Source organism: Electrophorus electricus, chromosome 6 (assembly GCF_013358815.1).
Source record: "Electrophorus electricus isolate fEleEle1 chromosome 6, fEleEle1.pri, whole genome shotgun sequence".
In the NCBI taxonomy this organism is placed as follows: domain Eukaryota; kingdom Metazoa; phylum Chordata; class Actinopteri; order Gymnotiformes; family Gymnotidae; genus Electrophorus; species Electrophorus electricus.
The window spans coordinates 12838568-12862188 of record NC_049540.1 but is presented as its reverse complement, the minus strand read 5'-3'; the positions used below and the strand labels follow the sequence as shown (position 1 = coordinate 12862188).

Sequence of the window (23621 nt, the reverse complement as noted above, 5' to 3'; positions counted from 1 at the left end):
CTGAACTCTGAAAATCCTTCCTCATCTTGACAAGGATGAAGACCTGGAGTAACATGGAAATGTAAACGGTAAGGACATAATAGGCAAACCTAACAACAAAACAAAATTGTTTTGCCTTCAATATCTCAAATGGTCATGCTTTCTTAAAATATGAATAATCACAAAGCATCTCAGTAAAGAAAGTATATTTATCCCAATTTTTTCTATTCTAAAAACAGTATTCAAAAGTTCAAAACTTTCAAACACAGATGCCAAAAGTAAGTGGTCCTTCATTGCACTGAGCTCCTGAAATCATTGAGTCACACTCAACAGTATTTTTAAATAGTATTTAAGGTATGTGATACCTGAATGCTCTGACCATTAGGGGCAGTGGTGGCTGAGCTTCATGCCTAACTACCGCCTAACTACCACTGTTGGCCCCTGAGCAAGACCCATAATCCTCAATTGTTCAAGTTGTATTCAGTCATAATTGTGAATTGCTTTGGATAAAAGTGTCAGGTAAATGTGATTTGGGGTTTTTTTCTCAGCTAATGTCAACTGCTATTACCACTCTAACCTGAAGAGCAATCAAATTCATTTTGTGTAAACAGGCACATAGCATTAGAGCATGCGGCGTAATCAAAACGTACTCGTATTACTAAGACATCAACAGCACGAGACAACAGAGCGTTTGTGTTTTCTTTATTGTTCAGGTAAGTATGGCAGTAATGTGAGGACCCGGTATGTGATTCATTTTCAGCCTGAGAATAGAGTACAAAAGGGAAACCAAAGCCACAGAGGTTACAAGGCAAGGTCCACGTTTCCCTGTTCTTGTGCAGAAAGCCTTAAAGCAAAACCGTACACAAAGTATACAGCACAAAATGGCAGGGACATGTTCCAGTTAATGCCGCACCATCCCTCACCGCTGATGAACAAGGAATCATAAATTCAAGTAATACTTGATTATTTGCTGGTCCACTAGTTGGTGCTTTTGCATATACATAACCAAAATTAAAATACTTAAAAAAAAAAAAAAAGTTTACACAAAATCTTTCTTTTGTGATCGCCATTACCTGTAATTTAGGCTAAACCTAAATCTGAGCTGATCTCAACTGTCTTCATACCCACAAATCTCAGTTAATTAACATGACATCTGTAATTAAATAAATCTCAGTCATATATTGTAATTTCAAGATGACAAGCAGAATTTAAACCACAACCATTATTGGTTAGACAGGTATGAAACAAGCCTTATGCAGGAAGTGAAATTCCCTGAATAAATACACATTAAAAAAAGCCAACAGCAGCTGGACAATATTCCATTTGGAACGGAAGGCACCTACACTTAAAACAGACCTTGTACTGTCTCCCTACTTTATCTTGCATTCCTGCTTGTGCTTTGGAAAGGTGCATGGACTGGGTGCAGGCTTGGGAACTGAGTGATGAGGGATCAGGTTTGCTCCAGCAGGATCTGGTTGAAACCGGCCACTCCGTCGTGGTGATGTCCCGGGTACGTATGGGCGTAGTGCAGAGGCGAGCGCCTCGCGTGGAGCTTCACGGAACCCTGGGGACATAAAGCACAGCGCGGGGATGTACAAATCCATGGAAAGCAATGTGCCAAACGCAACGGCGCCGTCCGCCAGCGCAGGCCTCTCACCCGTGGCTGTGCCCTGATGGAGGCCACGCCCCGCTCGAACTGATTGGTCTCCACCTTGTACTCTCCCTGCCTGGAGGGGATCTTCAGGGCGGCCGTCGCGGACGCGAGCCTCTGGAAGCCGGTGGCGGTGAAGGTCAGGGTGAGGTGTGGGGTGCAGGCCAGGGCAAGGCCCAGAGGCCAGGCGCACACCGCCACGGGTGCCCCCACGCTGGGGGGCTGCGCAGGGTGCCCCTCCCTTGGCGCATGGGACAGAGGGGGCATGGGGCGAAACTCTTCCTCGCACTTTTCCTCGGCGCCGTCCAGCTCCTCCTTGGCCAGGGTGTCCATCCAAGTCTAGAGAATGAGAGTGAGTGAGTGTGTGTGTAAGCGGTTTAGAGGTAGAGTTGGGGGGAAAAGGCCAAAGAGTGAGAGAAAAAAGGTCTGCAAAAGTAACACGCAAAATACAACCATTTGCACACCACCGCCCGAAATCACGGAATCACTCACCCTCCAAGACCTCCATCTGGTCTGTATGACTGAGGCAGCTCTGTGCCATTTTCTCACCTCCCTCCTCGCCAGCCAGGCCCTCACCGCTGAAAGAATACACACATCAGCCGAGTCCTTGCACAACTCTCTTAAATTTATCATCTTGGAACAAAAGTGCCGCAACTCTAGCTCCACGTAATCACAACACAACCGTAAAAAGTGCCGTTCTTAGCTGTGCGTGGGGGTGAGCGCCAGGTGCCGCACCTGCTTGGATGCGAGTGGCACGCTGGGTCCTGACGGCCCGCTGGCGCCGCTGGTACCTGCGCCAGCAGCACTGCACGCAGAAGGCCTTGGCAGAGCGCACCCTGTTCCTGTGAGCCTCCAGAAGCTCCAGCTAGAGGAGCACACGCACGCACGCACGGTTCGAGATATTTCAGCATTCGTTTTATGGCAACCAGCATCATTCGACTCAAAAAGAACAGGACTGTCTGCAAAGTTCGCTGACACCTTTTAACAGCCATTACCAATCAAATGCTGACCATCTTGAGGTGTCATTACCATGGGATTAGTGAGGAACAGTTTGGTCTTCCCACAGTGCACCATGGTGGTGGTGGTGTTGTTATTGTTGTTGTTGTTGGAGGAAGAGGAGGAGAGCCCGGCAGGACTCGTCATCAGGACAGCACTCAGGATGTCCTGAACGACGAGGGCCAGACGGTCTGGAGAGTGCCGAGAAGAAATAAAAAATAAAACAGAAACATGATTCAGAACCTCACTGCCTATGGAGAGAGTGTGTGATAGTGAAGGAGTGTGAGAGAAAGAGTGTGTGTGTGTGTGTGTGTGTGTGTGTGTGTGTGTGTGTGTGTGTGTGTGTGTGACTGAGTTAGACAGTTAGAGAGGGGGAAACCCCTACATGTGGAATCATGCTGATATCCACTGATTTTACCCATTCAGAAAAGATCTCCAAGATTTTGGCTGCATGCAAATTCCAGTAATCAAAATACGGTAGAATGTGGAGCATTTAAAACCCAAGCGCTCAGACCTACACCCAGACCCCTCGCTCAGCTGGTGCTGAGACCACCTAACCCACTCACCCTACTTGAATAGAACGGAGTGAGCGAGCGAGCGAGTGTCCGTGTGTGTGTGTGTGTGTGTGTGAGAGAGTGAGCGAGATTAAGTCAGCAGGCAGACGGGACGGGGAGAGCAAGATGAAATGCCCTCGCACCTTCCTCGTGACTGGTCTGAGCTGGGAGCCAAGCGCTGGTGATCAGCCCATATCTCTGGACGAAGCTGCCATAGGGAATCCTGCAGGAATACAGACGTGAATGGCAGTGTGCGAATGTGTGTGTGTGTGTGTGGGCACACAGACAGACACAGATATGCAGTACACTGTACATCTTATAAAACCTTGTAATACAGTAATTCCATAACCTTTCTGTATACTGTACGTCGTACATTAACATTCACACTGTAGTCACTGTCTCTTGGCTGGCACGCACACGCACTCACACACACGCACGTGTGCGGTACCTGATGGAGAAACCTGCTGCACTGATGTGGATGGTCTCCACCAGGCCACAGGCCTCCAGCTGGCTCATCACCTGGGAACACAGCCAACAGGCCACCGTGAAGCTACAGCACGTCAGTGGCGCGCACGCAGGGCTGACGGAGGCAGAGGGGAGGGGCGGCGGTGCTCACCTCTTCCCCTTTGAAGGAGAGCGGAGTGCAGTCGGCGTTGGGTTTGATACAGCGCGTGTAGTGTGGAGTGGTGCTGTGTAGAATCCTCATCAGACTCTCCAGTGAGTTCTACACACACACACGCGCAACACACAGTTCCTGTGGGTGATCACAATAGCAATCACAATAGCAGCACATGAAAATGACGCGTTTTCACACTTGTTCCGAAAGCCCGAGTCTGCCCCTGGAACCGATTGCCGGTTCGTGCGAGGGCAGGGCTCGTCATCTCTGGTTCGCTTTCACACTGAAGGATACCACATGGATCGTGGATCGAGTGGAAGAACACTCGAGTGGCAAACAGCACACCTTTTGGTATACATGGCATTCCACCATGTAGGAACGTGTGCGAATAAGGAGAATGACCGTAGCCACGCAGGTCAGCAGAGACGTGCGTTTTGCTTCCGCCCTATGCACGTGTGGTCTTATTAGACACGCCGTGATGCAGAAGAGTGCAGACATGGGCCCATCGAACGGACAGATGGATGGATTACATGAAATACGCCGCAGGGATTTGTCCTCCACGAAAAGCCAAGCGACGCGATAAGTCAACACGGTCGCGTTACAAAACAAAGCAGTCACACAAACCCCACACGTGGCAACCGGAGCAGTGATTTTGGAAGGATCAGAGATTATTGTACGGACCACACCTGGGCTCACACAGACACAGACAGGTTGTGGTGTACAGAGTGGCAGGTAGATTTCCACCTTTTCATCCCTCGGAGAACCAGAGGCATTCCCTTCTTGACGAAAGCCTCCATATCCCATTATGCTCAGTTCAGGGCTCGTATGACTGGATTCCAGCGACTACCTCCGCTCTGGGGGGTTGGTTCGGCCCCCCCGCCCCTGACGGAATGGCCCCCCGGTTTACCTTGAATTTGGAGACGACGGTGACTTTGCTGGGGCCTCGGGGCCCGTGTCCTTCGGTGCCTGAACCTGCAAACAGGCTCTGCAACAGGGGCACCTCAGACTGCTGCAGCAAGTTGAGGAGCTCGGGGGGAACTGGGTCCTACACACACACACACACACACACACACACACACACACACACACACACACACACACACACACACACACACACACAGTAGTCTACGTGTGCTCTATAGGTACTGCTCCTGCTTAGCTGAGTGCTTTTCCATGCATCCTCACGCACGCACACAGTACCTTGTTCTTCTCCATCATACCATGGACGTGGTAGGTGACGTCGCCTGCGTAGTGGGCCACGGTGAAGTGCGGCTGGGTGCTGAATTTGTCCCAGCTCACGCTACTGCTACGCGAGAGCTCGGTCTGCAGGCGCTTGCTCAACCGCTCGGCATCGGACGCCCTGTTCAGGCGGCACTCCTGGACAGGGGAGAGAACAGCTCAGGACGAACCAGAACACACGGTGCGTCTCCACAACAAACCCTTACTACACCGCTCTACACCACACCATGCGCCGTACAATGCCGAACACCACCCACAACCACCAGGGACTGTGGCCGTACTCTGCTGTGTTACGCTAGATCAGAGTCTTTGATCCGGTCCCTGTGGGCCCCCCGGTTCGTCCCCGGTCCTTGTCCAGGCAGTTATGATGCAGTGTAGCCCGGCCTGCTTCGGGGGGGACCCGAAACAGAATTTAAAAAAACAAAACAAACAAACAAAAAACAAAACACATAGCCAAACGGTCCCCAAGGACTGGATATCAGCCGCACCTCGTTAAGCAGGGAGAAGATGCTGGAGGGGCTGCCCTCGATCAGGTCCAGGCAGTCCTGGTTGTCGCGGTAACGGACGATGGACCAGTGCATGCCCTCGGAAACATACTCCTCCTGCTGGGCGCGCAGATAGAGCGTCACAAAGTGCTGCTGGAGCTTTTCGTTGGCGTAGTTTATGCACAGCTGCTCCAGGCTGTTGAGCGGGAAGCGCTCGAAGCCGTAGACATCCAGCAGGCCTGCGGGAGGGAGGGAAGGTCGTGCCAGAGATTTATCAGACTTTTCTGTTCGCAACGCAGGGAGGATGGCGAGTAGCTTGCGTACCGATGAAGGTGCACCAGCTGGCATCGTCAGCACACATGCTGCCGTTGATGAAGGTGACCAGCCATTCGAACAGGCTGCCGAACAGAACAGCGCGCACGCACACACACACACACACACACACACACACACACACACACACACACACACACTAAATAAATAAATAAAAAACAATAACAGCACTTAAATAAGGTGTTTCCTTCCGTGATCAACAAAGATCGGTTTCTATGACATGACGTAATCACTTTTATCTGCTTTGTCATGTTATATATTTTAAGGTCATTAAAATAAAGCTTTAAATATTTTAATTAAGTGCGGTCCCGGGTGAAGTGTGTTGTAGGTGTGGTGTGGGTGGAGCGTGGCTGTGGGTGCAGTTCAGCTCACTGGGCGTAGATGACTTTGGCCAGGCAGTCCCGGCGCACGGCGCACTCGCCCGCAGAGCAGGGCTTGAGCAGGGCGCCCTGCCGACCCGCGTGCAGACGCTGCACGCTCAGACGCTCCTCCAGCTCGTCAGGGGATACACGCAGCAGGGCTGCCGCCTTCCGCAGGGAACCTACACACACACACACACACACACACACACACGACGTCAGGCGCGGATGCGATCATGGGAGGTAAAAATAAAAACTCGCAAGCACGTCGAGTTCTACACTTTGAGCACAGCGATGAGAAACGCCACCCTACTGATCAACTTGCACTGACAAAGACATCCTGTGGGTCACAATTTCTCAGAAGAAAATGCTTTAAAGTCCATGTCTTTTTCAGAGAAACCAGAGAACCAATCCTGCACGTTAGCAAGCACCAGCTCGGCTGCAAGAGAATACAGGGAGTGGAACAGCAGAATGTGCTCAGCAAATAACGGATAATGATCTGCTACCTTCTGACTGTTCGCCGAGCTCACAGCGCTTAGACTCGCAGGCAGGTGGACGGAAGCGGACGTTCCCCAGCTGCAGAATGCCTGCCAAGAGCTGCACGCCACCGTGTTACGGAAACGTCGCCAGAAGGGCATGCGAAAGGCAGGGAGGGAACACAGGCGGTCAGGCAACATGTGGGCATGACGGAAGAGGTGAGCTTCAGGGCTTGGCATCTGCTGTCTCATCTCACCCTGAATATTTGTGCCCGCTTGTCCACGTCGATGCCCAAGCTGGCCATGGCTTCCACCGTTTCTTGGAAAAAATCCTCTGTTGAGATATATAAAAAAAAAAAAAAAAGGAAAAACGACACCAAAAAATCACATTTCCCTATATTCCGAACCTATTCTAAGACCTCGAGGCAAAGAGACGTATGGGAACCTTCGAGGGTTTTCTCTGCGTTTGGCAACCAGGCAAACGTCTGGTCCTCCTGCATCCCCCACTCCTGCCTCTGTTTTTCTGTTGCCCCTTTCATCATCTGAACCGCAAGAAGAGCAGAAAAGCAGATAAATACGGTGGCCCCACGGCCTTGTTAGACGGGACCGTGGGATTGGACTACATGGAGGTCTCGCGTTCACCTGGTAGAATATGTGGAAATTCCTCTCGTTAGCCGCTTGGAAGGCCACCCTGGTCTTCTCCAGCAGGTAGGTCTGCACCGACGCCCCTACCAGCAGCTGGGAACTGCAGGAGGAATACCGAGCCCCGCCCGCCATCATCACGTCAGATCGGGCGTCAGCGGGCAGTGACGCAACACAAAAGGCAGACAGCAAATGCGCAGAGGGCGTAACGGGAATGACCTGTTCAGCTGGAGCTGGATGTATTTTCCGAAGCGACTGCTGTTGCCGTTGCGCACCGTGCGAGCGTTTCCTGCCGGAGCGGGAAAGGGGAGAGGAAGAAAGCAACATGCTGGAATTAGAGTCCCAAAGCTAAGTCTGGAAAACGATCAACAGAGAGGAATGGAGGTTCACTCTCCGTCACGGTCGAAGTGGTTTCTGCTTTTGCTGTCTGCACGGTCTCACCCTCCAACGCCCTCTCCTTACGCTTCTGCACCTTTCTCTGATGACGTCAGCTCTCAAAACCCACCCCTGCATCTCAGTCTTCTTTTTGTTGCGCAGCTCTCTCGCGCTCACCGAAAGCCTCCATGATAGGGTTGGAGTCCAGCACGCGTCTCTCAATCCTCTCCACCGTGTCCTGAGACTTGCAGGAGAAGGGGGGACCCATGGCGGGATGCGGGACCCGTGGCGGGAGGCGGGACCCGTGGCGGGAGGCAGCCACAGTAGCATAGTACTTCATCAGGCAGCGCGACGTCCACGTCTGGGGAAGAGAAACGCGGTGGCCCGTCAACGACGGGAGAACCGGACCATGTCAGAACGGGTGAAGTGGTGGAGCTCTACCCACCTTCCCGGCTCCGCTCTCCCCAGAGACCACTAGCGACTGGTTGACGGGCTCCACCTGGCCCCGCACGTTCCTGTAGGCCTCCTCCGCCACGATGAAGATGTGCGGCTTAAGGTCCTGCACGAGGACAGACACACAAGCACTGAAGGGCACTTTCCAGCCTCCTTTTCAAAACTGACAATGCTTTTTTGTTTCGGTTTTCCCTCGAGGTTTAGGTCTAAACAGAAATCTCACAACAAAACAAATAAATAAAAGTTAATAATGAAACATATTTTGATGTCACTTTGAAACATGGCTAAGGAGGATCCCACAAACACCTACGCTGCCCCGTTAAGCCGAGCCTGGGAAGTTCACCCCGCTAGGTCAAACGCCACGTTAGCTTGTTTTGGTAGACGCCCTGATCCGCAGTTCACCTTGAAATGCACCCGAAGGGCTAAACAAATACAGTTAGCCCAGCCAAGGTTGTCCTGCAGTAGCACAGTGCTAAGCACCCGGTAATAAACAACCCCACGGCCACCTGCGGCAATAATTAAGGTAGAACGGCAGTGCGAAACTCTAAAGAAGTTCATGAAAGCTGGTTAGACTGGACACTGAAAACGTCACTCTCTATGTCTTTGTGTTCAGCCTACTTGGGGTCATCACAGCAGGCATGCAAATGTTTGCTCGTGTTTTCAAGGTCATTGGACGGTGGCACATTGCAACAGCAACGATGTTTGCAGTTCAGTCACTTTGCTTTTGATGACGCTTATATTTCAATCACCTAACCTTTGATAAAGTATATACCAATGCATTCAAGTTAATGCTAATCAATATGGCACAGTATGCATAATGTCCATGTGCATGTCTGGTAATTCAGGCTAATGGTACTCGAACCATATAGAAGATAACATTTAGCAGATAACATTTAGCAGATGTGTTATGAAAAGAACTTTTAGGAACCCATTCCTCCAGTTTCACAAGTCCACAGGATTTTCTCCAGGTGCACAAAGGTATGAGGGGCTCGTTTGATTCTGATTGGTGCAGGAGGTTTACCTGCGGCTGGGCAGCGGCGTGGTACTTGTGCATCACGTCCAGGGAGTAGAGGTCCAGGACAGGCTGGAAGGGGTTGAGGGCCACCAGGGTGCAGCCCGCGCGTGTGTAGAACACCCTCGCCCCATAACGGGCCTGCAGGCACTTCAGCACTATGACACCCACACACCCACACCCACCCACACACCCACACCCACACCCACACACACACACCCACAAAGTTACAGCTCAGGAATAATACCATAAACAGCGCATTCATTATTGGTCAGTAAGCAAACAGCATCTCATGAAAAGCAACGCATTCCTACACATCGAACATCGACGATCTGGGAACTGAATTCATCACACCTGCAGTGGTTGTGTTCGGAGAAAAAAAACAAAACAAAACAAAACAAACCAGCAGCAATCGTTAAAGGACACGCAGTTAAGCAACCAGCCTTGGCATGATGGAAAGGAACACAAGAAACCGTCACAAGCCCTTCAATGAATAAAATCTAAAGACCGACCATGTACGCCCTACGCATCTGCTTCACCGGTGCACGCATGTTGAGAAGACACGCATGTTACCTCAGGGCAGTCTTAGAGCTAGAGCTGCCCTGATTCAGGGGCAAGAGACGGACATTCTTTAACAACGTCATACCCCGTCATGAACGACGGTTCCGTGTGCAGCCCTCAATCTCCATCAGAAGCCGTTTAAGTACTGGAATTCTCATCTGATTCAGGAGCTTAAATAAAAAGACGAGATCTGAAGGTTTCTGATTGTAAATCTGATCTAATTCAGCGATGATCTAATTGTCGCTACGTGTTAGGAGCATGCATGTGTTAGAATTTGAGTGAAAAATGCAACGTCACTCAGTAAAAACTTCAAGCACCAAAAACCAAAGTACTAAAATCTTTAATTCCTCTTATACGAGACCTGCAGTGGTTTAAATCTTAACTGGCTGCTGATCTGCCCACATACCTATGGTTGGGGTCAAGGGGTTCACTTTGGTGAGGTCATCGTAGGTGTGGAGCTCAGCTTCATCCACCAGGAATGTTCTGACATCTCTTTCCAGTGAGTCATTGAGAGATAGCCTGCAAGTCTGGACCTGCTCTCTCGCGCCATTCACCTGCAGAGAGTACGCACGCACGCACGCAGCTTTACTGGTACTGGCAGAACAACTTACTCATGTAAGTATACATACGTACACACATACATGCTAATTGCAGTGAAGTTTCAGACACTTTTCTTTTGCCCTTTGCGTTTCACTGTATAAATACCTGCTTATCACCATTCTCTCATCATGAACAGCTCACTCAGCAGGTTCGAATGTTAACCGAAACTACATCCAACAACGCTACTAGCTGACTTTAATAATTACAACCATTCTTGGATCCAAACAAGCCACTGTCCCAGTACGCGATTACTGGCAGAACAATGCTCACTCTTCACAGGCAGATTTATTGTCAACTTCGCTGCTAACTACTCTGTACCACTAACACAGCCGGATGAGCCATGTCTTGCCTTTTGTATTGTCCGTTTGGTACGTACAGAGTCTATCGTATAGTGTCTATCTTACAGCATCTATTGTAATGTCTAGTGTATATTGTACATTGCACTGTATATTATGCGTATTAATTACACTGCGGTGTGGACATGCATAGGTTTTTCACTCACACACACGCCATGTAGTGATGTGATAATAAAAGTGATTCAAATGGTGGACATATGTAAAAGCATCCAGGTAGAGGCCAATTAAGGTTGAACCAAGGTACAGAGCCAGCTGTGGTGGATCACACACACACACACACACACACACACACACACACACACACACACACAGTCAAACCGTATGGCAGGTCTACATAATACAATCAAATCATAGCTGCTTCCTTTGAGAATTAGGTTAAAGCCCTCCAGGGGCAGGATCCTAGACCCATATTACGCCCATCAGCCAACTAAAGAACCGCCAGTGGTGATTCACTGCAAATTAGTCCTAATACTCTGTGTGTGTAAGCACACTTTGTGTTGTCAGTAACAGTTAGAACACAACCAGAGGAGAACCCTATGGAGTAGACCACTACACCCAACAGTGCCTTAAATACTGATGTGCTCTGTGGCCCTGAGCTGGCATCATAACCCACCTTACTCAGGCCAAGCAATAAGCAGCAACCCAACTACTAGATTTGGTTATTGGGTAGTTAACGCTAATTACGGAACTACAAGTGATGAGGATATTTTTCTATATCCAAAGAAATTATTTTAATGATATTGTTTATATTCACGGATAATCCTTAGTCAAATTAAAGCTGCATTCCTGGGTGACTCTTCGATCTAAATGTGCAGTTCTGCTGGTGCTGCACGTGGACCAACAAAGATTGGCATTTGAAATCTCATTTAAGGTCGACGTGACAACCGTTCTATATTTGTGCGCCCTCCTGGGAATTTTTGTTGCTGCCCAGCTACTAACAGCTGCAAACGATATAGAAAACACAGTTATGCAGTGGGGGGAAACTTCCCCTACGCTCCACCAAGACCTGCAACGACGCTGCATTGGAAATCTTTAAAGCCCTTAAAGCAAGCTGTTGGAAGTGTGAGATGGGGTCTCCTGTTCCCCATGTGAGAGAAGAGAGGCATGAAGAGAAGGGATCCTCAGAGATGTTAAGCTGTTAATAACAGACTGGAGCTCCACCCATACGCCCAGTCTGGCGGACTGGATGCAAGGCTCCTTAATCCGCAGGGTCCGACAGATGCACACACCTTTGGAGGAAAAACACTGAGGTGTGTGGTGCAAGAGGCCTGACTCAACCAGACTGACATGCAAAACGTTTGCGTTTTAGCCATTACCATGGTTACGCAGGAGGCAAGCTATGTCAAAGATGGAGTTTGGCACATCTTGACGTATGCTAAAGTCGTCGTTTTCAGCACACCATGTGACTTCTAAAATGTGGACACCCTATGAGGAAATACTTCAACAATACATGAACTGATCTGTCCATCATGGCCATTTGTTGTTTATAGTCTGCTGACTGTGATTACTTGTCTGGGTTCCTGTTATTGGCCATGTTCCCGCCACAGCTGTGGAAATATCGAGCAGAAAACCGCATCTCTACTTATTCGGATACTGGGGTCACAGACAACATGCACAAGACTTGAGCTGAAGACTAATTCAATTCGCTCCTATTAACAGCTAGCTAGTTTTAATTTCTAGTTTATATGCCCTGGAATTTGTCATATTATTTCAGGATTCAACAAAACACCACCTACTACAGGGTCGTGCTATGGCCCAATTAAGATCAGAACAACAGCAGAACAAATTCGCAGGTTGTAAATACAAGGAATAACGTGCTTTAGACGGAATATGGTGTGTTTACTACACTCATCCTAATCTTGGGCAAGGCTACAGTGTGGCATAGTGACCTGTGTGAGATTAAACTGACATCTGCCTAATTCAGGCACAACACACACAGATCCATAATTAGGAACACAACAACATTATTTATAGTTTGCTTCTAAATTTGCTGTATCCAATATGAATCTAATATGAATTTATCTACTGATAAATGAATGTATAAAACAGAGAGAGAGAGAGAAAGAGAGAGAGAAAGAGAGAGGGGGGGTGAGGGGGTGAGGGAGAGAGAGACCCCCTTTGGTAGCCCATAGAAACTACAGTTGGCTGGCTAGCTAACGTAGGCTACATCATTAACCGGCTATATTATTAGGAAAGAATTGGGACAGCTGCCTTAACTAGTATGATATACACAATAAGGGAAACAATCCACTAAAGTTGTGAATGCCCAAAATGGTAAGATAGCTAGCTAGGTACCGCCGGCCATATGCTATTTTAAGAAAGTTTAGCATAACGTACCTCTCCTTGATGTCGTGTACCTCCACCCTTATGAAAATTCATGGATTTGGCGCAAGTTTCTATATTCCCCCCAGACGCTTTTACTCTCAAACAAAAGTTTTTGCTTTTGACATTTGCCATAAGAAAATAGCCAAGAAATCACGACTCCAGTAACTTCTAACCCCACGACCAAGCCATTGGATTTTTTTCCCCCCGACTCTTTTCCACTGCTCGGTAATAAACTTCCAGCGTGAAGGACAAACACGATTGCCCGCCTAGCAGTTCACAGCGCTCATACCGGCACGAAAATGCACGAAAATGCACGACAATGCACGAAAATGCAGCAACGTCACGTTTTGCAAAGCACGAAGACACACCTCCGCCATGACGTAATACACAGCAACGCCCAGCCGACACGAACGGAACACACACGCGGAAAAGGCAATAAAGATATTTGAAAACGATTAACCAGAAACTAGAATGTTATACCGCCAGATGAAAAGAACGTAATTGTATATATTTTGTCATGAATACTAATACAAAATCGCGATTCAAATTTGATTTGACAGATCAGCGCAGAAGCCAATGGTAGCTAGCTAGCTGTACTACTAGCTAACAACATTAGCTATGAGGAATGAAATACGTGCATTCACAATTATTCTCCATACATCACAAGTGTAGCGGTAGGTTGAATATCTCAACCGTTTTCTTTGCATTTTTAGTGCTGACAGTCATGCTGTGGTATCTCCCAGGAGCTCAATGTTGCTGGTAGATGGGGATAAGGATGATTCTAAAACGTCTATTCAGTCCGTTTTAAAAACAAACCTTTGCCTCAACAGTGCAACTTAAAAGAGTTTTAATTTCTCTTTTATTTCAAACAATTCATTTTATCATTGTCGATATATTTAATAGAATTTTATTAATTAAAATTAAAAAAAATGTATAGTTATTATTTATTACTATAGTAAATTATTGTGTGTTGCAGGTATATTTTGGTAATGGTCTGTCACTATAATTCATATCGTCACAGGCAATGGCTGAGGCTGAAGTGAAGGTTGCATTTGTCAGCAACCTCAATGGCACGACCCTGGCAGAAGTGTCCCTGGGGTGCATCCTAGCCCCTCTCTGTCTGCTCAGCAGAGGGCTGTTCCTGATCACCTTTCACCGGAGTAAAGGTGTTCTCCCTCTCGGCACTGCTACCCACCTCCTCGTGGATTTCACCATGCTGATTATGCCTTTGGTTTTCTCGTGTACCGTTCTCAGTGACATTCTTCACCTGGTTATAGTAGGTTTGGCTGCAGCTGACCTTTCTGTGCTGATCCTCTTGTACGGGAACCAGAAACCACCTCCTCATGGGACCTTCCGGAGTTCGTTGGACAGATTTATGCACACTCGCGTGGAGTCCAACCTCGTCCCCTTCGTGACTGTGTTCCGGGTGCTGGTCAACGTGAAGACGGCCATCAGCATTTTGGCCGTGGACTTCAGTGTGTTCCCGAGGCGTTATGCAAAGACGGAATCCTACGGGACAGGGGTCATGGACTTTGGTGTGGGAGCATACGTCATGGCCAATGCATTGGTCTGTCCTGAAGCCAGGGGCAAAGAGACTCGGGGCTCAAAGTTCAGCCATTTGGTGAAGCAGATGCTCTCTGTCTGGCCCCTGGTCCTCCTGGGCATTTTAAGGCTGGTGAGCTTGAAGGCATCAGGCTACCACGAGCACATGACGGAGTATGGCATCCACTGGAACTTCTTCTTCACGCTGGCTGTGGTGAGAGTGGTGGCATCTGCTCTTCTCTCTGTTTTTCCTGTCAGAAGCTCTTGGCTCCTGGCTTTGCTGCTAAGCGGAGCTTACCAAGTCGTCCTAGAGACAACAGACCTGAAGAACTTTATCATCCACAACAATGAGCGCCATGGCTTTCTGCAGGCTAATAGAGAGGGGATTTTCTCTGCGATGGGTTATGTTGCCATCTACCTGGCCGGAGTCCAAGTTGGTGACTATCTTATGCGGAAAAGGACTCTGGTTAAAGACTGGCTTCGTGTGGTCTGGAACCTTCTCTTGGGGAGCTTTGCATTGTGGGTGCTTTTATTCATATGCCAGACATGTATAGAGCCGGTTTCACGTCGAATGGCAAACCTCTCATTCTGTATATGGACTGTGGCCCAGTCCTTGTTTTTTCTTACTTGTTTGAGCTTGGCTGATATTGTGTTACTTTTTGCCAAAATGGTGTCAAATTCACCTTTTGTGTCAACCTCTTGGAATCCAGCTGGGGGACTGCAGACAGAAGGAAGAATAAGAAAAAAATTGGATGAGGTGTGTCTCATTCAGTCTGTGAGCAGGAATCAACTGTTGTTTTTCTTGCTTGCAAATCTAATGACTGGTTTAACTAACACAGTTGTAGACACTCTGAAAAGCAGTGATTTTTTTGCTGTTTATATATTGTTGCTTTACATGCTCATGAACAGTTTAGCTATTTTCATTTTACATATCAACAATATTACTATCAAGTTTTGGTAATTTTTTCCCCACATTGCTGTAGTCAGTTCCCCTGCTGCTAAGATAATTTGAGATTTTTTTGTGTGTGTGTTGAAAAAAAGGGTCCAGGCTGTTGCACATTAATGAACTTTGAATATCGAATAAAACATATTTAAAAATATTTCTTAATTTCCATATTGTCAAATTCCAAATCTTATTGCCAAGAAACAGGACATTTCAGAGATCCGCCAGCTGTCCGCACAAAATGCTTCACCGTGTTGATCGTACATCTCGGGTTTTTTTTCTCAGTACCGTAAGCGGTTGAGCTGGGTGAAGCACTACCACAACTCCCTGTGTGAGACGCTCTGCTTACTGTGCTGTCTGCAGGACTCGGGACTACTTTTTGACGTGAAGGGCAGAGGTTACGAGAACACTCTGTCGCCACATACGCGTCAGTGTCGTACTTGTTTGTTTTTGTACAAAACAGAAACTTTCGAAAGCGGTAAGTGCAGCTTTTGAAGTAAAGATGTCACTTTCTTTTTTGTCTTAACTAACATAAACTATGAGCTCGTCAGGATTATTAGCATTATGTTGAGCCGGTTATGCTAACTTCCTGCGGAGAAGCGTCAGGAGATGTCAAGCGCTTAGAGGCTTCAGTTTCGCTCGCCCAGATCCTCAAGACGTGTTAAGGTAGCTCGCTACCCAAGTGTTTTGCAGCTAAATGTTCTAAAGCTGCTTAACGATTTGGCTGTTTTGTGATAAGTTTGTTATGATTTCATATACAGGTAGTGCCGTGTTCAACAATTTTATCTAGTTATTTTGCTAGTAGCCGGAGTGGGTTGTTCTAGCGTTGGCTAGCTGTCAGTTAGCCCGCCTCGCTAGCGTCCTGTGAACAGTATAGACAACCATCCAGCTCGTTCAGTGTTAGCTACATAATAAATGAGTGTTCAACAAGATGTTTCATTAGATTGTGTTATACAATTTCACTGTTTAGCTACCGCGCTATTTCATTTGGCTCGTAGGTTAACCGCATATTGCTTAGCTGACAGCTTAAATGGTCAACCTCGCTAACCAGCTGTAAGCGTTGACAGCAAGTCATACATGGATTTGATTGTCTTAGCTAGCTGTCTTCTGGAAGTCCGAATATAGATGCGCTTGTAGACACATGCTGAATATATAGCTAGCGTTTTATCACTTTATAAGCAAATTAAAGAAATTGTCAGTACCTTTAGTTGGTTCTCATGTTGGAATTCGTTTAAGGCTATAGGTTAGCTTAGCTAGCTAGCTGGTTAACCAGGTGCCTCGTAACTTAGCTGGCTAGGTAGCGTTAGCTACGTAGAGATGGCTCTGAATGATGTGCTTCGCTTGGAAAGAAGGAAATGGTTTGTTTGGCTTTAGTTAATAGAGGTGCACTGGATATGATTTTTTTGTGCTTCTATTGGCATGAACGGTTGTAAAAGTACAATAACATTACGCGGATACTGGGCGTAACCACCCAGTTCGTTAGCTTTAAGTAGCCTAGCTAGCTAAGCTGCTTGGCCAACTAAACTGTACGGAGTGACTGGCGAGATGAGACTAGCTAGCATGTTCCTACAAGACACTTCTTGCAAAAAAAAGCTAGCTAGCTAGTTGATGTTTTTGAAACTGCATTGACTCTTTTGAAGGACAGCGTTCAAAAAAATTGCTGGAGGGGGAACGTTTTGGTTTGTGATACTGCGAATACGTGATACTTTAAACTGTTCCCCATGTACACAGGGAGAGCTACACCGACAAGAGCTGGGAAAAGACATGGCGCGTTTGGTAGCCGTTTGCAGAGACGGGGAAGAGGACTACCTCTTCCTCGCAAGACAGATTCCCCTGTATATTGATGACTCGCTCACGGTAAGGTCCTGTGTTTGTTACTGAACACATCGTTGCAGTCATGTCATTGCTGTTACTTTCAGTGAGAGAAAACTGCATGGCAAGAGAGCACGGGTCAAATATCTAACACTTAAGGATAGGCCTCATGCTAATGCAACTAGCAGGCTCACCCCTGGCCGTCATTTGATTTTTGATTTTTTTTTCCCCTCTGCTGCAATCTTGAGAAGAACCATCTATACTGATGGTTGATATGAATAAACCAGCTAAACCATGTTAAATGTGTTTCCTTAATGTACCTGTCAAACTGTAGTTATAACTGAGCTATCATGTTATAGGATGATCTAGAATGCCACAAGTGATCCCCAAATTAATTGATTTAATTTCTCTATATCTGTCTTGTAGAGTTTTGCAATTGACAAATGGCTTTGTGTATCAGTTAAATGTGTTTGTAAATGAATGACCTACATATAAAGTTGTCATAACGCTTGTGAATGTCAGTAGTCTGACTAAGGTTATTCTCCATGCTTGGCATTATGTTTTATAAAGATGGTGATGGAATTTCCTGAGAGCGTATTGGACTTTGACAGTCATCAGATCAACAGTTCACTAATGAAGCAGTTTATTGAGGTAAGGTTATTGTGCAAGAATTTAATCTGCAAGTGTCATGATGTAGAGCAATCCTGAGAACAATATATCCTAACCCGACTGTGAGTGTAGTGTTTTGTGCAGAAACTATGCAGCTGAACCCTTTGAGTAGTATCCTGCAAATTTCCTCCCTAGCTCCATCCCTTTGCTTTTGAATTTAAGCTTTTACTGTTTTAGTTGCCCGCACACCACGGCCAGTATTCCCAACGGATCCTTCGGAGGACTCTGTCCTTGACTCACCTGTGTTTAACCCTTGGCAGCACCACGGCATGCTGAAGCAGCAGGACCTGAACATGGCACTGATGGTGATGTCGCGTGAGGTGTTTGGTGCGCTGGCCCAGCTGGTGCCGTGCGTGGGCTGCCGGCGCAGTGTAGAGCGCCTCTTCTCCCAGCTCAGCGACTCAGGCTACCTCGCCCTGGAGCCACTGACCGTGGGCTCGGCCAGCGTGCTTTCCGTGACCAGGGCCTGCCTGGCGGACCCACGCAAGCTCTACGCACTCTTTTACGTCCACGGGTAAGCGCACTGACGAGGCCAGGGTAAGCGCGGGATGGGTGCATTGTGGGATATGTTTGGATGGGTAAAAGCAAGGGCTCCAGATGTTCTGTGGTCCGACACAGGTGTTGCACGCGTGGGTCTGGGTGTGCATGTCTTAGCGTTGAGGGGGCTGAATGTTGGTTTAGCTTTGGTGGTTCTGTGGAGGTTTTTGTTTTGTTTTTAGTTTTTTGTCTCTCCCCCCCCCCCCCCCCCTCCTCCTCGCATGCATGTGTTGTAAAGTTTATGTTTTACCTTTGCAGGTCAAAGTTGAATGACATTATTGACGCCATTCCCAAAAGCAAAAAGAACAAACGCTGTCAGTTGCATTCTTTGGACACGCACAAGCCCAAGCCCTTAGGGTAAGTCAAGGTTAATGTGTTCTTGGGCTGAGAGGAAGGAACTCTGATCTACTGCGCTTTTCCACTTTGGGCTCTTTCAGACCTCCTACAGGCAGGCTGTTACTAGGCGACGGGGGGGTGGGGGGGGGGGGGTGTAAGTATTCAGAAAAAACCCTCGTTGCCTTCCTCTCAGGTTTGAATGTTCTGAACAATATCAGGCCCTTGAACCAGTTTACAAACAACTTGCAATGTGCAAACCCAGCACATCATTTTTATTTGTATTTTTTTGTCCATAATCATGGCATCAGTGAAGTTGCCGTGAGCTGGCTGCCTGAGTTTAGGCAGCATTTAAGGCCATGTATACCGCCCCTTCCTAAGCCTGTCCGGACCGAGCGGTATCCGCTATCGGTCATTCTGTAGCCATGGCGACTGTTGAGTATGTGGTGACCATGGACACCGGCTGTGCCACAGAGGGAGCTGGATGGACGTGTGGGAGCTGATGTCCCAGGAGTGCCGGGATGAGGTAGTCCTGATCGACAGTGCTTGTCTGCTGGAGACTCTGGAGACTTACCTGCGCAAGCACAGGTAAAACGCCTGCTGCATACATTTTCATCTGTTGCAGTGAAGTCAGTTTGTGAAGAACAGATTGCTTGCTGTGCTGTTTGATTTTATTTGGTATTTTATTATTCATTTTTTGGTCCTGTGTACTGCTGGATAAATAATGTATCTAGTGTTCATAATAGGGTTGTAAAGGATGCCGTTTACCACCCAAATCAAATTGCAATACAGCTCAAACAAATGTTTTTGTTTGTTTTTTCTTTTTTCTTTTGAAATGAACATGATGAAGCAAAGCTGAGAATTAGCAGGGATTCATTTATATTTTTATTCATTAATTCACAAAGCACCATTTCGAGCACCAGAAACGGATACAAAGACCCGCACTCGAGCAGATGAGCCGCGCTTTAGCTTTCTTGCCTGGTAACCGGCCGACTCCGGCCCCTGTCCCAGGTTCTGCACGGACTGCAAGAACAAGGTTCTGCGGGCCTACAACATCCTGGTGGGCGAGCTGGACTGCAGCAGCGAGAAGGGCTACTGTGCCGCGCTGTACGAGGGCCTGCGCTGCTGTCCACACGAGCGCCACATCCACGTGTGCTGCCAGACCGACTTCATCGCCCACCTGCTGGGCCGCGCCGAACCCGAGTTCGCCGGCGGCTATGAGTGAGTCACTGCCGGGCCCGCGAGTCTTCGGACTTCCGTCCGGGCGCGTTCATCCCGTATAACTGGAGCGCATGTGATTTTTGACGACTTCTTTGGGCGTGTGACGGTTTATGTTTCTTCGCGTGCACGTGTGGTCATAGCTCGGCCGCGACGTGCCGACTTGTCCTCCGGAGCGTAAAATACTAACATCAGGTTGGGGTTCCACAGATAAGAAGGGGGGGGGGGGAAACTGCTCTGAGCTGAGCGCGCGTGGGCGTGGCGTGGTGTGGTGGTGGGTGCTCGAGCACTGGTGTCTGTGTGCAGGCGCAGGGAGAGGCACGCCAAGACCATCGACGTGGCCCAGGAGGAGGTGCTGACGTGCCTGGGCATCCACCTGTACGAGCGCCTGCATCGCATTTGGCAGAAGCTGCGGGCCGAGGAGCAGACGTGGCACATGCTCTTCTACCTGGGCATCGACGCGCTGCGCAAAAGCTTCGAGGTACCCAGTGCAAAGCATCCCCCCCTCCCCCGCAGCTGCGTGACAGCTGGCCTACTCATTGTTTAAACGCTGCACGCTCTCTCTCTCTCTCTCTCTCTCTCTCTCTCACACGTAGACGGCGGTGGAGAAGGTGCAGGGCATCAGCCGGCTGGAGCAGCTGTGTGAGGAGCTGTCGGAGGAGGAGCGGGCCAAGGAGCTGAAGCAGGAGAAGAAGAGGCAAAAGCGCAAGAACAGGCGCAAAAACAAGTGCGGCTTCGACATGTCTGGGCATGAGACCGAGGGCGACAAAGACAAGAACCTGGATGAGGCAGGGGAAACGCTCTCTCCTTCCACACCTGCCCATAACCCCCAGCGCGCGGTCGTCATCAGCGGCTCTGCGCTTTTAGATATCCTACACGCTCACCCTCTCCCTCCCTTCCTCTGCCTCTTGGCCCTCTTTCCCCCCCTCCCTCGCTCAGGGGTCGACGGACTCGGCGGACAGAGGCTGCAAGTCGTGCGGCAGCGGCTCGGAGTCCGGCGGCAGCGTGGAGGCGATCGTGCCAGCGGAGAGCTCTTCCTGCAGCTGCCCTGCCGCCTCCATCCTGGGCTCGCCCAAAACCGAGAAAGGAAAGCATCGGTCCCCCCCCCCCCCCCCCCCCCCCCCCCCGCCGGCAGTACCGACAAGCTCAATCCATTACGTTTAGACGGTAGCAAAGAAAACCCAAAAACTCGGTGATTTACCCTTTACAAAATTTCGCACACAGGTCTCTCGTCTCACAGTAACGGCAGCGACTGTGGCTACTCCTCCAGCATGGAAGGCAGCGAGACGGGCTCCAGAGAAGGCTCGGACGTGGCGTGCACCGAGGGCATGTGCAACCACGACGAATCAGGTAGAAGATGGAAGCAACCTCCCCTTTCTCCGCCAGCGACACTTCTGCTCGTCCGGCCTCCGCCGGCAGCCTCTGAAAGCTTTGCCGTGTCCCCGCAGGCGAGTTCTCGTGCAGTCACCGCTGCTCGGAGGACAAGGAGGAGACCGGCGCAGACAGCTGCGTGGAGTGCTGGGTGAACCTGGAGGAGCACACCAAGAGCAAGAAGAAGAAAAGGAGGAGCAAGGGCTCGTTGTGCGGCTACCATCACGTGAGTCGCGTCGGACGCCCTTCTACAGGTTCCTCGGTCTGTGTTGCCTTTCACGCAGCTTGCTCTGGTGCAGCAAAAACAAGAATCATGGGTTTACCAGTCGTAGCTCACACCAAGCCTCAGAGTCCTCAGAGTCTGGCACTGCCCTCAAAAACCACTTAAATATCAGGAGCTTGCATAGACGCGGGAGGACTCGGTGCGAACCATATTGGTTTGGGGGCGGGTCCGGAATGTGCTGGATATGTGTCTTTTGTCGCTTCTGAAGCCTGTCTCGCCACCCGCTGTCCTGCAGGGTCTGAAGGCAAAGCTGTGCACGCCAGAAGGTCACCGGGGAGGCCTGCCCGTCTCAGGGGACCAGCCCACCGCTTCGCTGCCACACCGCTGTCAGGAAACGACGTGTCCAGAGACGTGCTGCGGCTCATTCGCCAACGTCGTCCAGAGGCTCCCCTGGGCCGAGGAGCAGGGGAAGGGCCCCGGCAGCCCGGTCCAGACGCCCCCGTCCGACACCTGCACACAGAGCGACGGCACCACCAAGAGCCTCATGGAGCTGCTGGTGAGTCCTTCGTTCTGAGCAGTACCGAAGTACCACTTGTAAACGTGACTGTAGCTGTAAATTTAAAAACTACACTTTTGTATTATTTGTCTTTTTTTGTTTTTTGTTTTTTTTTTTTTTTTTGGTCTTCGTTCATCCAACAACGCATGGAAAAGCAGGAGGAGGCAGAGGCGTTGTCGGACGAGGAGAACTGCCTGACACAGGATGAGATCCAGTCGTTTGTGGAGGAGAACAAGTCATTCTACAGCACACGAGACCAGTACAGACAGCACCTGAAAGATCGCTTCACCAAATACTGCCACTCCAGTGTGTGTAGAGGAGAGTGGTTTCCTACTACCAGTGTCAACTAAACATCACGCGCACGCGCACTCGATTTTTATGGATGGAGGGGGAAAACACTCAAGTATCAAACACAATAAATTCCAGAGCTGTGTCTAATGCATTAGAAAGTTTATTTTTGTCCACCCTCCACAAACCCTCCCCACATCCATCTTCTCAATTCCTACATCTCTGTTTTCTCTCCTCTTTATCAGTCTTGTTTCTTTCAAATTCCCTTTGAAAGAAGGACGGGCTCACTCATTCCTCCAGCCTTCCTCACCACGTCTGGCACTTTTGGTTCGGTTTATTTTTGTTTCTGGATTTGTTGGTTTATGGAGTGGGTTATTAAGGGTGTGGTGGAATTGGTATTGAAGCTTGTAAACTGTAGGGTTAGATTGCAGTAGTCTCCTTGTCTTATTGTTTCTATGAACGTTCTCTTTATTTCCCAATTGCTTCATGGACTGTGACACTCTCTAGTAGGGGGAAAAGTTGTACCGATAAATGTGTACAGAAATGAAATTAAAAGAATATAAAGCTTTTACAGGAAGACAAATGTCCATTTATAAGGACGTTTGGGTGTAACGGTGAGCGCGATGTGCAAAATTTACATAATAAAGAGTATTTATTAATAAGCATTAAAAGTTGTTTTGGTTTGAAATGTGTAAGAACATTTAGCCTTAATTTGAAACCCTAACTATCTTGAATGCAAGTCCTCTAAATGTAAAGACCGCCGGTGGAAATCTTTCAGCAGTTCTCTGTATGTTATGTATTTTATTCCGTTAAATGAACAAAAGGGGGTACCAGCGCTTAACAACCGTACGTTTATTATGGATCTCAAATAGACCTGCCAAAGCTTCCCCGGGTATGTTTCAGACGTTTCCTTCATCCGCCCCTAGATGGCGGAGTATTCCCACAACGATTCTCTTAAGGCTTCATGAAGCTTTTAATGATGCGTTTAGACTATTAACACGACACTTAATTGTATCATTGTGTAATACCATGCTTTATATACATGTCAAACAGTCAATTTGTTTTTTTATTATTATTGCAACCTATCCGACTTATCCAGGATATGCCACAGCGTATT

The 23621-nt window shown here is 48.6% G+C and overlaps 3 protein-coding genes across 5 annotated transcripts; 2 read left to right on the top strand and 1 right to left on the bottom strand.

Moving 5' to 3' along the window:
- Window positions 1-463: 463 nt before the first annotated feature.
- Window positions 464-13286, bottom strand: LOC113577582 (unconventional myosin-XIX). The gene is made up of 23 exons (XM_035527565.1): window positions 13025-13286; window positions 10138-10285; window positions 9180-9328; window positions 8151-8264; window positions 7883-8066; window positions 7550-7619; window positions 7331-7433; window positions 7134-7230; window positions 6946-7022; window positions 6719-6809; window positions 6226-6394; window positions 5845-5918; window positions 5524-5759; window positions 4997-5173; window positions 4704-4841; window positions 3797-3904; window positions 3629-3699; window positions 3324-3403; window positions 2660-2817; window positions 2366-2495; window positions 2123-2208; window positions 1637-1969; window positions 464-1543 (listed from the first exon to the last, which is right to left on the bottom strand). The coding sequence occupies exons 1-23, from the start codon at window positions 13142-13144 to the stop codon at window positions 1430-1432; spliced, it is 3027 nt and encodes a 1008-aa protein (XP_035383458.1). The 5' UTR covers window positions 13145-13286; the 3' UTR covers window positions 464-1429.
- Window positions 13287-13408: 122 nt separating this feature from the next.
- pigw (phosphatidylinositol glycan anchor biosynthesis, class W) lies at window positions 13409-15662 on the top strand. Its single transcript, XM_027010289.2, has 2 exons — window positions 13409-13686; window positions 14034-15662. The coding sequence occupies exon 2, from the start codon at window positions 14037-14039 to the stop codon at window positions 15513-15515; it is 1479 nt and encodes a 492-aa protein (XP_026866090.2). The 5' UTR covers window positions 13409-13686; window positions 14034-14036; the 3' UTR covers window positions 15516-15662.
- A 200-nt stretch (window positions 15663-15862) lies between these two features.
- On the top strand, window positions 15863-23175 carry ggnbp2 (gametogenetin binding protein 2). 3 transcript variants are annotated; one of them, XM_035527584.1, is made up of 14 exons: window positions 15863-15975; window positions 17229-17354; window positions 17880-17960; window positions 18239-18492; window positions 18774-18872; window positions 19323-19436; window positions 19860-20069; window positions 20373-20547; window positions 20663-20854; window positions 21006-21153; window positions 21291-21416; window positions 21515-21663; window positions 21956-22216; window positions 22375-23175. In XM_035527584.1, the coding sequence occupies exons 2-14, from the start codon at window positions 17262-17264 to the stop codon at window positions 22564-22566; spliced, it is 2094 nt and encodes a 697-aa protein (XP_035383477.1). In that variant the 5' UTR covers window positions 15863-15975; window positions 17229-17261; the 3' UTR covers window positions 22567-23175. The 3 variants fall into 3 exon arrangements, with proteins under 3 accessions (XP_035383477.1, XP_035383474.1, XP_035383475.1); XM_035527581.1 differs by having other exon boundaries at window positions 22372-23175; XM_035527582.1 differs by lacking the exon at window positions 15863-15975 and adding an exon at window positions 15989-16163 and having other exon boundaries at window positions 22372-23175.
- The last annotated feature ends 446 nt before the right edge of the window (window positions 23176-23621 follow it).